The sequence below is a fragment of the Panthera uncia genome (genome assembly GCF_023721935.1).
Source record: "Panthera uncia isolate 11264 chromosome B3 unlocalized genomic scaffold, Puncia_PCG_1.0 HiC_scaffold_1, whole genome shotgun sequence".
NCBI lineage: Eukaryota > Metazoa > Chordata > Mammalia > Carnivora > Felidae > Panthera > Panthera uncia.
Genome location: NW_026057582.1, coordinates 124,053,860 through 124,066,040, shown reverse-complemented (window position 1 = coordinate 124,066,040; position 12,181 = coordinate 124,053,860). Strand labels below are relative to the sequence as shown.

Here is a 12,181-nt window from a genome sequence, read left to right as displayed (position 1 = left end):
CCCCTGAGCTAAACATGTTTGGGAAAGACTCTAAGAAGTTCAAGAGGAAAAGAACAGCTGGAAGCTGAATGAACTGAGCAGATACTTCAGCTGCTGCCCATTACAGGGGAGTCAATTTGGCGTTTGAGTCTCGCCAAGTAAGAGGTTTTGGTAACCATTTCAGTCTTTCAACTGAAATGCCCAAAGGGTCACAATCTAAGAGTAAAGACCATGTGGTTGGGATAAAGAATTGTCCCTAAGGCTAAGAGAAAATCAGAAAGAGATCAACCATAAAAAAATTAATAATCAAACCATCACAAGTTCAAGTTGAGCTGACTGCTAGAACAAAACTCTACAGCATTCAAAGATCATAGAATGTAGTCTCTACAATGTAGCACAACAATGGCTAGCATACAGTAAAAATTTACCAGCCACGAGCAAAGAAACAGGAGCATATGACCCTATTCCTAACTCAACCATTAGAAATAACCACAAATAACACAGATATTGGAATTAGTAGAACAAGTCTTTAAAGTAACTCTTCTAAATATGTTAAAGAATCTAAAACAAAAGATAGAAATAATGGGTGAAGTGAAGAAGAATCTCAGGAAAGATTTGGAAACAGTAAAAAGATGTCAAATGGACTTTGACAAAAGGAAGGCACAAGATCTGAAAGTTAAAAAAAAAAAATCACTGGATGGATTTAACAACAGACTAGACACAACAAAAGATAGTATTAATGGACCTGAAGATAGTGCAATAGAAATCATATAATTTGCAACACACAGAGAAAAAAAGGACTTAAAAAAATGAACACAGCCTCAATTACCTGTAAGGTATATCAAGCAATCTAACAACTATAATCCGTGCCCAAAGAGAGGAGAGAGAAAATAGGGTTGAAAAAAAATTAAACAATGGCAGAAATTTTTCCACGTTTGATTTAGACCAAAAAATAAGAACAAGCCACTAGGAAGCAAAGCAAACCCCAAGCTAGATAAACATGAAGAAAATTATACCAAAGGGCATTGTAGTCACAGGCAAAGCACAGATAGAAAGAAAAAAAAAAAGAAATCACATTATGTAAAGGGGGAACAACAACAGGGATTATAATGGACTCATCATCAGAAACAATGGATGCCAGAAGACAATGTAAGAACATTTTTAAAGTGTTGAAAGAAAAACCTGTCACATTAGAATTCTATGTGCAGAAAAATTTCTTTCAAAAATGAGAATGAAGCGTGCTTGGGTGGCTCAGTTGGTTATGCATCTGACTTTGGCTCTGGTCATGGTCTCATGGTTCACGGGTTTGAGCCCCATGTCAGGCTCTGTGCTGACAGAGCTGGCTTTGGATTCTGTGTCTCCCTCTCTCTCTGCCTGCTCCCCTGTCCCCCACTTGTGCTCTGTCTCTCTCTCTCTCTTTCAAAAATAAACATTAAAAAATAAATTAAAGGTGAGAATGAAATAGGGGGTGCCTGGGTGGCTCAGTTGGGTAAGTGTCCAATTCTGATTTCGGCTCAGGTCATTACCTCACAGTTTGTGAGATTAAGCCTTGAGTTAGGCTCTGTGTAACAGCACGGAGCCTGCTTGGGATTCTCTCTCTCCCTCTCTCTCTGCCCTTCCCCTGTTTGCCTGCGTGTGCTCTCTCTCTCTCTCTCTTTCTCAAAATAAATAAACTTTAAAAAATGAGAACAAAATAAAGACATTTTCAGATAAATGCAGAGTAAATTGTTACCAGTACACCTGCACCTCAAAAAACATGAAAAGAAATTCTCAGGCTAAAGAAAAATTGAAAGCAGATAGAAATCCAAAGCTAGAAAGTAAGGATGAGCACTGGGAATGGTAAATATGTAGGTAAATGTATTCCTTGCCATTAATATTTTCCAAGTCAACTGTTTAAAGCAGGAATAACAATGCATATGGGTTTATAACACATGAAGTAAAATATAAAAACAACAGCACAAAGGATGAGAGTGAGTGTGAATTCAAATAATCTGTTTTAGGCTCATACATGATACATGAAGTAGTATACTAGTAATTCCAGGTAGATTGGAATAAGTTAGGATATACACTTTAATTTCTCGAGCAACAGCTAACAACAACAACAAAAAGTTAAAGGGCAAAGCTCATGGTCAGTTCCATGGGCATCTCACAGAAATTCTGTGGTATGCAGACTCAGAGAGGGAGTCTGTTAGGGGTGCCTGAAGGTTGCCCTGTCCAGGGGTGGGCTTGGAGGAAGAAGGGGTGGCTGCCTGTGTACAAGCATCTTTCGGGACATACGTGCCACAAGTTCCCCGGGTCAATGCCAGCTTGCCGCTCCATGGCCAGCCCCACCCCATGGCCCCTAACCCTCTGTGGCACGCTCCATGCTGCAGATCCTATTTTGTCATCTGCACTTCCTCCATTCCCAGTTGAATTCTACCGTGTTGAGCTTGTGCTGTGTCCTTGTGATTCTTCCCTCACTAGGTGCTTGCCCTGCCACGCTTGGGACCCCGTCTGCCTCTGTCATTTCAGTACTTGGTCCCATACTGTCTTTTGTGTTCATGCTGTTCATCCCAAAGACCCGTGGAGCTCCTGGGGATCCCGGGTTGTGTCGGTCTTATCCTTATTCTCCCCTTCAATGGCGAGCACGGTATCATATTGTACAGTTCATGCTCAAAGATATTAAATGCATTATTAAAATATATTCCTGTCCTCCAGCCCTGGTCATAGAAGTGATCTCTTCAGAATTTGGGCAACTTGGGTATACAATTTTGTAATGAGTATGGAGCAAATCTCTATGAGCAAGAACAAACCATATTCATGTGTACTTCTCTGGAGGTTCTTTATCTCCGTTAACTCTGCTGGCTGCTCATCGCAGTCCACAATATAGGTGTTACCTACCTGCCTGACTCCAGAACCCTCTACACCAGCACTTCTCAAACTGTCATTTTTGTCACACCCTCTAGGGATTTTATTAGAATGTAGATCCTGACTCAGTAGGTCTGGGATGGGGGTTAGGATTCTGCACTTCTAATAGCTCCCAGAGAATGTCAGTGGTACCAGTCCAGAGTCTTTGGGGGAGCAGGGCCCAGACAACCCCAAAGGTGGGGTTCATCTCTCACTCACAACAACGCAAATCACTTTTTTTCTGCCTCTGAGTTCCAGAAGGAGGAATGGAATTGTTTAGAGGCTCCCTGCAGACTTAGCCCTGAGCCAATGTTTTCATGCATGGCATCTCACTTCATCCTTGTAACAGACCCAGCAGGCCAGCTGACTCTGCCATTCTTCCCCCACAAGTGAAGGAACCGAGGCTCAGAGAGGTCCAAGGACACACAGCTAGTGGGTGGTAGGAGTGGGACTGGTTCCAGGGTCAGCCTGGTCCTACAGTTCATGGAGAGACTTCTTAGGAGTATTCATGCATTAGAACCTCCAAGGTGAACTTACAACATCTCAACATCTGTCCACAAAGGAGCGTCCAGGTGACAGAGTGTCCAGATTTGGTCTGCCGGACATACCCTTGGTGGTTAATGCTATCATAAAATGATAAATCCGAGCCACTTCAAAGATTTCCAAGGGAAAGGGCAGGCAGGGCATAGTAGTTAAGTAAAAGCCGAGGACTCTCTTTTCAAAATTCAAGAAGTCCCCTAAGGACTGGGTGATCCAGAGAACCCGTGGCCCAACCTCTCCACCTATGTGGCTCATAGTAGACCTGAGGGGGTCAAAGGCAAAAGGCAAAGTCATCTGAGCAAAGGCAAAGCAGCAGGGAAGGCAGCATCCCCGCATGCCGTTGAATGAGCATGAGCACCTCCAAACTGAGAGTCCCATGTGAGGACAGCGGTGCCCCCAAACCTTCTGGATGGTCAGGGACCATTCACGCTCGTGGCATGTACCTGCTCAGTTCCCAGTCATTTCATTACCTTGGAGTACTTGCTGACTGCCAGTCTGAATTGTCAAACTGCCAGGCTCAGGTGGGGAAGGCAGACTGTTCTCAAGCCTTCTCCTAGCAAGGGTGGCTTCACTCACAAATGGGGAAGCCCAAAAGTGGAAGCAGAAACACCTGGGGTTTTCATAACTGTCCAGAAGAGAGCTGGGCACATAGTGAGTATGAGGAATGCATTCAGTATTCTAAGGATCCTGAGTACCTCACAACGGTTAAGTCAACCATGTCGTAACTGTTTGACATTGCTCCTTACAGGGACCTGGAAGAACTGACCCCCATTGCCTGTAGTGAACAAGATGGCAGGACAGCTACATTCAGGGGACACTTCATGAAGCAGAGTTGCCATGGGCTGCCCATAAGTCATGAGTGGACTGAGCCAAAGGGAGAGGCGGGGAGAGTTCTTTGGGGTGATGGAAAGAATGTTCCAAGTCCAGGCGTAAATTGGGAAGAGCACGTGTGACTGGGGGACACTATGACAAATGTCCTTTGGCTAATGCTGAGGGGCAGGGGCAGGAGAAGTGGGCCACCAGGCTCGAACAGGAGTTGGGGCAATGAAAGGCCTTGGTCCCAGGTCACAGGGAGCCGCCATAGGGCTGTGAGCAGCAGGGAACCAACGTGGTCTGGTTGACCATGGTGAGTCAGACTAGCAGGATCGGAAAAGAGAGAGGGTGCCTTTCTGATGGCTTTTCAGCCAAAACAGTGAGCGATGCCTCTGCCTCCAGGTCCTGGGCACTGAGTGCTGGCTGCCTGGCCGCGGCACACGGGCACGAGGCTTCAGGCTGTGGCCAGGCCAAGGCCAGAGGCACAGCTGCTGAGCCCTGCAGGGAGGGACCCCCAGCGCCCCTGCAGCGGGCCCTGAAGCTCCCAGGCTGTGTGCTCCCGGACCTTACCTCCTATTTTCGCATTGTATGCTATGCCCACGATGCAGTACGAGTTGTTGGCTGAAGCAGCGACCTCTCCTGCGCACCGGGTGCCATGTCTGAAGCAGAGCAGAAAACAGAGTCAGGCCTCAGCCCCCCGATTTGTAGCGGGTTCGGTGCAAGGCTCGGGTCTCCTACAAGGACAGTCAGTTATCCCTAAGTCCAGATGGGACACGAAAGCCCATGTCCTGCCTCCTTCTCTCCTCGCCACCACTTACTCTGCCCCCCATGGCTGGCTCCTCTGGGAGGGGGCACGAGGCCAGGGTTTGCATAGACCTGGGTGGTCCTGTCCCCGCCACACTGGCACGGACAGGCAGGCACACAGGACCTTCCCGCCACCCTGCAAACTGCGAGCACCTGCTCAGGGGTGGCTCTTCCCCATAACCCCCAGGCCGAAGTGAGGGGCTCCTGCTCCCAGCACCCAGGGTCCCCGGGCTCCCCCACCCTGAGCTATGCATTCACACGACTGACAACACACCGCTTTTGGCACACTGCAGGTGTGGTGTAAACATCTGCCCGGCTGACGGGACGGAAGAAAGAACAAATGTGTTCCCTGTGTACCTGCCACCCCCATGCTCACCTCCAGAGAGCCCCCCCTTCACCTCCATGGCCATTTAAGCCGGAGCTGAGGAAGAGTGCTCGAAATTGGACACTCAACAGTAGCGGAGGGACTATGAAGAAATTACCAGAAAAAACAAATTGCTTTCCTCGGTAATGACTCCATTTTCCAACGTGCTGCATCCAGGCAATTCCTCTAGCAGAGGCCAAAATACGGGCGAGTTTAAACAGCACATCTTTGAGGAGAGTCCACAGGGATTAGAATCATTGATTCAAATTTAAAACCGTCTTTTAAAAGAGTCCTGGGTCTGCGTGCTACCCTCTGGTGGGGGGGGTCGTTTGTCCTTCTGCGGACCTCGTGTGGCCCCACGGCCAGGGCTGTTCACAGTGTCACGGAGCTCCATGTCTCGCCCAGATTCAATCCTATCCTTCATGGGTCACTGCATCGCATCTGGATCATTCCTCCCTGCCCCCTGGATGTGTGGTGAGGAAATGAGGCACCCTGCGCCCCAGGCGTGCTCGCTGCTGAGCAGGAAGGGGCACCTTGGGACATGAGGCAGGAAAGCAGCCCTCAGGGCTGGGGCCTTGGCGGGCTCTGGGGAGCTCTGTGTCTGTTGTGTTGAACATATCAGCCTGGCCGAGCCTCCCTGCACAGCACAGAGAGGGCACCAGTATTTGAACCTCACCAGGGACTCTACAGAAAAGCAAAACACTATATGGAGGGAGAATGCACCTTGGCAAGCATCATGTTAGAGGAGGGAGGGAAGAAAAGGGCTTTTGTTCTTTTCCTCTAAATATTTTTGGAGGGATGGTAAGAGCTTGCATGGGGCACGCTAGCAGAGAGAAGACAAGCAGGACGCAGCAAAGTGAACTCCCAGGAGCAGGTTTGCGAAGCTGGACGCTACCCCCAGGACTGCCACTAACAGCACACAAGTCACCTAGCTCCCCAGATCCTGCCGCCTTCATTTGCAAAGTGATGAGAAAAACCATGGAGGCTGCACGCCCACAATATGCTTAGGCGGTCTTCGCCTGTCTGCTCGCCCCGCCTACAACCCTGGGAGGTAGGGAGCACTGTCTCCACTGCAAAGTCTCTAAGAGACTGAGAAGGAGGCACGCAGCCAGGAATGGTAGAGCTGGGGTTTGAACCCAGATTTATCCAACATCCCTCATGCATGCCCCACCTCTCTCATAAGGTCACAAGTGGCGACAAAAAAAGCTCAGCATGTGACCTCTGTGTTCCAATAGGCCCAACTGCTGTCTTAACACAATTGGCCATGGAGACCACTAGATTCAAGGGCTATTCCTTTCCAATATTCCGAAAAGGCTGGAAACAGGAACAATGTTGGCCAACATCCATTTCTAGCTGAACATCCATTTCTTGCTTCTTCCCTAAGACACAAAGTCCACAGAAGGTGTCTTGGGCCTGAAGGGCTGTGTGGGTCTGGCTTCTGGCTCCCGGGTTAGTCCCAGACACTGGCCAGGCTGCCCCATCACCCTTCTGGAATCCCTACTGGGGGCCAGTTCAATAGTGATTCTGCAGGGAGAGGGACAGACAAGTAAGGAAAGAGGAGACAAAGTGACATACTTATTTTCATTGCTGGCATCATATCGTGGGGATGGGTCATAATCATTTCCGTTGACATCATAGCTGGCGTAGGAATCCTAAGAGATGAAATCTTAATGACTGAGGGAAATTAAAGCATGCTTTAAATGTTTTTATGCAACTATTAGAAAGTTAGAGAAAAACACAAACTTGGTGCTCTTGTATGATAATTATCATCTTACATATATTCTTATTGTGGTAAAATGCACACAACAAAATGTACCACCCTAACCATTTGAAAGTATAAAGTTCAATAGCATCAGACTTCAATGGTTACTCAACATCACCACCACACATCCCCGGACATCTTCGTCTTACAAAACTGACACCCTGCACCCATCAGACACTAGCCTCCCCCTCCCCCAGCTCCTGGGAACCCCCACCCTACTTTCTGTCTCTATGAATTTGACTTCTCTAGGTGCCTCAGATAAGCAGAATCATACAGTATTTGGGGTTCTTGTGTGTGTGTGTGTGTGTGTGTGTGTGTGTGTGTGTGACTGGCTTCTTTCATTTTTTTTAAGTATGTATGTATGTATTTATTTATTTAGAACAAGCAGGGGAGGGGCAGAGAGACAGCGCAAGAGAGAATCCCAAGCAGGCTCTGCGCCTCAGGGCCACTTGGGGCTGAAACTCATGAACCGTGAGATCATGACCTGAGTTGAAATCAAGAGTCAAATGCTTAACTGACGGAGCCACCCACCCAGGCGCCCCTTATTTCACTGAATTCCTCAAGGTTAATCCATTTTGTGGTATGTATCAGAATTTCCTTCATCGTATACTTTTAATATGTATGTCTTTGTTTATATACCCATAATCATAGTATTCATATAATTTCATATCTTCCTTCTAAAACACATCATAAAAGTCCTCAGTTGTTGATTTCAAAACTGTCATTTTAAAAGGTTGCATGAGGTCTATGAAACAGATACGACATGGTTGACTTAACCATTGTTAGGTACTCAGGGTCCTTAGGATACTGAATGCATTTCTCATTCTCACTATGCGCCAGGCTGTCTTCTTGACATTTATGAAGACATTTAATCCTTACGATAACCTGATGAGATACCATTTTACAGACGGTGACACTGAGGCACAGAGAAGTGAAGCAACCTGCCCAAGGTCTCAGAGCTAATCAGCTGCAGAGCCAGAATAGGAACTCAGGAAGTTGGGTCCAGAGCCCAGGCTTTAATCACGTCCTGTTCCTTGTTGCTCATGTTAGTATGATGATCATCCACACATGTGTTTCTGAATTCTTTAGGATCTATTCCCAGAAGTACATGTGACTCCTCAAACATCTAAAAAAAATTGTTCTGTGAAATCCTGGGCTCCAGGAGGCAGAGGGAAGTATGGTTTGTCAATCCTTCTCAACATGGTTTTCTGTATTATTTGTTTGTTTAGAGCATGAATGAGGGAGGGGCAGAGGGAGAGGGAGAGCAAGAATCTTAAGCAGGCTCTATGCTCAGCACAGAGCTCAATGCGGGGCTCAATCTCATGACCGTGAGATCATGACCTGAGCTGAAATCAAGAGTCCAACATTTAACCCAGGTGTCCCTCTATATTGTTTAATCCAGTGGGCGAGGGGAGAGAAATGGCACCTTATGGTTTTTAAAATCTGGATTTATTTAATGACTAGCATGGTTGAATATCCTTGCACGTTTCTGGGTTTGACTTACATAATTCGGGGCCAGGTCGGGGTGATTCCTCTCTATGCCATCATCAAGGATGGTGACCACCACGTTTTTGCCCGTGTAGCCCTTCTTCCACGCTGCCTGGACATTCATTTCTGACCGGCAGCGGCTGTTCTTGTCGCCACAGTGCTGTGGGCACAGAAGACACAAAGCACCCCCCCAGCATGGGCACTCCTTGTGCCCATACTGTGGCATGAGATAGACATACCATACCGTGTAAATGCAGCAGGGGAGGAAACATTTCTCCATGCCTTAGCAGAGAGACTCTCCCACGCATTTCCAGGAAGCGCTCCACATGCTTTCTGCACCTGGCAATTTACCTGCCCATTTTCCTAGGGCATTATCTCCCTTTTTTTTTTGGGGGGGGGGGGCTCTCATTTCACTATTAGTCCTGAGTTTGCCTTAAATCACTCCCCTGCTCAAGGGCTCCACCACCACCCCCTGGAGACTTTCACATAATTTCTAAAAAATTTTCATGAGAAAGTTTGTGCTACTCAGCATTAAAGTAGGGGTTTCTCACCCATATGAAGTGTGTCTGTTTCGAGTTGTCGTGAGAATTTAGCTTTGCTGGGGGAACTGAACCCATCTCGGGAACGCAGCGCTGCCGATGCCCTGGGGGCAGCAAGGCCCACACCCTACTCACCATGTACCACATGTTGGACCAAATGGGGTCGTTGAAATAGAGGGCCTGAGGGTCCCCTCGCACCTGCCTCTTCACCCTGCGTTTAACTTCTTGTTGTTGGAGCCATTTCACCTGGCAGGGAGAAATGAGGTTACTCTTCATTTTAAAGAGGATCTCATGATCACCTGTAGCTTCTCTGTGGGTGCTACAGGTGTCCTTTTTCATGAATATCTGTGGCATAGAGGTCTTGGATGGTAAACACCAAGGAGACATTTTCACTCCTAGTGACAATATTTAAATCTGAGAACTTGTCTGTGTATGTGGCAGGGAAAACAGTGCCACTCTCATAGGTTTTGAAATCGTTCTACTAAAATGAAAAAAATCCAACAAAAACAAAAACAAAAAAAAGCAAAAAAAGACTCTGTGGAATTGCCAGCAAATTGTCTGGTGACCCTTGTCCAGAATATGAAGGAACTCCATGTATAAGAATGGTGAGAGCAGAGCAATTGATCAAATGGTTATTGGCAGTTGGAAGCAAGATATTCTACAGAAAGGACAGGAATAAGTAAATTATAGTAATCCATACTTTGGAATTTTTAGCAGCCACTGGCAACATGGTACCAAACAAGCACAGAGAAAGATCTAGAAAGAGGTACAGTAAAACATTAATAGCAGCAAATCTTTGTTGGTGATATTGCTAATTTAAAATTTCTAAATTATTTTCAGGGTTTTATAAATCTTCATTTGGCATAACTTGCCTTCACCACCAAGGAAAATAGTTTGAGAGGGAGTATACTTAGTATTTAAGAGCAGGAATCTAGGAGCCTCCTTGCCTAGATTCAAAACCCAGTCCCATACTCACCAGTGGTATGACTTAGAGCGGTCTGGTAACCTCCCTGGCCTCAGTTTGCTCATCTGTACAATAGGCATCATAATGGGTTGTCATGAGTGGGCACTGGCATATGAACTGGTGTACATAAAGGGCTCACATCTGTGTGAGTGTGTGTGTGTGTGTGTGTGTGTGTGTGTGTTTAAGAGTTCTTCAAGGTAGAAGAGTTTTGTTTTTTTTAACTTTTAAAAGATCATGGGGAAAAGAATTCCCATGCCCTGAGGTGAATCATTTTCTTGGTCCTGCTGCCATGGTCTGATTCAGTAATGGCTCCCTCTGGGGCTCAGTCTGGTGCTGGGGTGGAGACAGGCAGAATGAGGGTGCCTGGGCCCTGCTCTTGGGAGTTTGTGCTCTAGTTGGGGGCCCCCCATCAAGCAGCCCAGAGTGTGATGCAGGCTCTGAGGTAGCAGATGGTGGCACAGGGCAGGGAAGGTAGAAGAGGAGCAAAGGGAGGGTTGGGAGCTTCAAGGGTGGGGCAGTGGAGGCTGAGGGTGACCTGGAGGCCAGGCAAAGATGGTCAGGCTCAGCTCCACGGCTGCCACAGCCCACTGTGGGAGCCACACCCAAGGCAACTCTTGAAGGGAATAAAAGCACCCAAGGGTAGAGGGGCAAGATACCTTCCCTCAGACCTCTCTTGGCCTCGACTTCCCCACACTGTCCTGAGGGAGGAAAGTGGAACAGTCCCATACCCAGCCTTATATTTAAGGGTGGGGATTGATCTGCAAGGCAGCCTTCATTGACAGGACCAAATGCTTACGAAGAAGTACCACAGCCTGTCCCATCACTAATGAGCTCTGTCCATGAGACCCCAGTAGACCAGGTTCCTTAGAAACACTACAAACAGGGGTGCCAGGGTGCCTCAATTGGTTAAGTGCCCAATTCTTGGCACTTAAGGTCATGATCTCACTGTTCGTGAGTTTGAGTCCCACATGGGGCTCCATGCTGATGGTGCACAGCCTGCTTGGGATTATCTCTATATCTCTGCTCCTCCCCTGCTTGCACTCTCCCTCTCTCTCTCCAAACAAATAAAATTTAAAAAAAAAGAAAGAAAGAAACACCACAAGCCTCTCAAAAACAATTTCAGACCAGGTACTAAAACTAACCCCCACCCCAAGTCCTAGATAATGTATAATTCCCATGGAGAGATACTTCTATGAAAACTATACAATAAGATATTTTGTTCATAACACTCTCTGATGGCATTTTGCAACTTCCCCAAGTATCACTGTCTGAACCAGAAACATTGACTTGGTATAAAATACCTAACATAATATTTCCTAATCTGCTAAATATCCCATTACACAATAAGGTGTTATGTATCCCACTGATGGCTCCAAGCTCCCTGGGATGTTCCCATCCATCTTGCCCCACTGACTCACCACCCATCTTACTACCGTCCAGCACCTTCTGACTTCTATGGTCACCAGGCCCCACCTGCAGTTACAAAGGAGGAAGTGAACTCTCTTCCAAGCCCGAGTGGGTGACTTCCCCGAATCAGGTGACATGGGAAAGCATGTCTCCAGAAGTCACAAAATAGTCCCCTAGTGGGATGAAAGAGCGTGGCATCCTGGCTCGAATCATGACTGGACTCTGGGTAATAACCCAACGTTAACACAAGTTCTGAGGGTAGGCTGTGATGGCACAGGTTCCATGGCACAGTTTGGGGCTCTCTCTTTAGTGTGGTCTCAGGGACAGCCCTCTCTCCTGTGCCAGGTCATTATGAGTCTTTGACAGCCAGTGAGGCACTGTCAGGCCAATGGAACTGAATATAACAAATTATTCAGATGGAATCACAGGTGACCCTACTGTCACAGACTGATTCAGCCAGTAGTCACTTGGTCTGGGCTTCCCATTTTCCTTCTCTTGGCTCCAATCACTGCCTTGTTTCTCAGCCAACCACAGAGAAGTACAAGAGGATCCTGGATTCCTGTATCCTGCCTTTTGCCAGGTCTACCTGCCCTGATTTCCCTGTGGTTGTGCCCCCAGCTCAGATACAGAGTTCT

At 47.2% G+C, this 12,181-nt stretch overlaps 1 protein-coding gene across 1 annotated transcript in view; it reads right to left on the bottom strand.

The window, feature by feature from the left end:
* Positions 1-12,181, bottom strand: part of PCSK6 (proprotein convertase subtilisin/kexin type 6) — a gene marked incomplete at its 5' end in the record, with an annotated part of 191,548 nt that overhangs the window by 116,533 nt on the left and 62,834 nt on the right. Inside the window, 4 exons of the mRNA XM_049614154.1 lie at positions 4,789-4,877; positions 6,962-7,038; positions 8,653-8,796; positions 9,311-9,421. Coding sequence (XP_049470111.1) covers positions 4,789-4,877; positions 6,962-7,038; positions 8,653-8,796; positions 9,311-9,421 — 421 coding nt within the window. The remainder of the gene's footprint in view (positions 1-4,788; positions 4,878-6,961; positions 7,039-8,652; positions 8,797-9,310; positions 9,422-12,181) is intronic.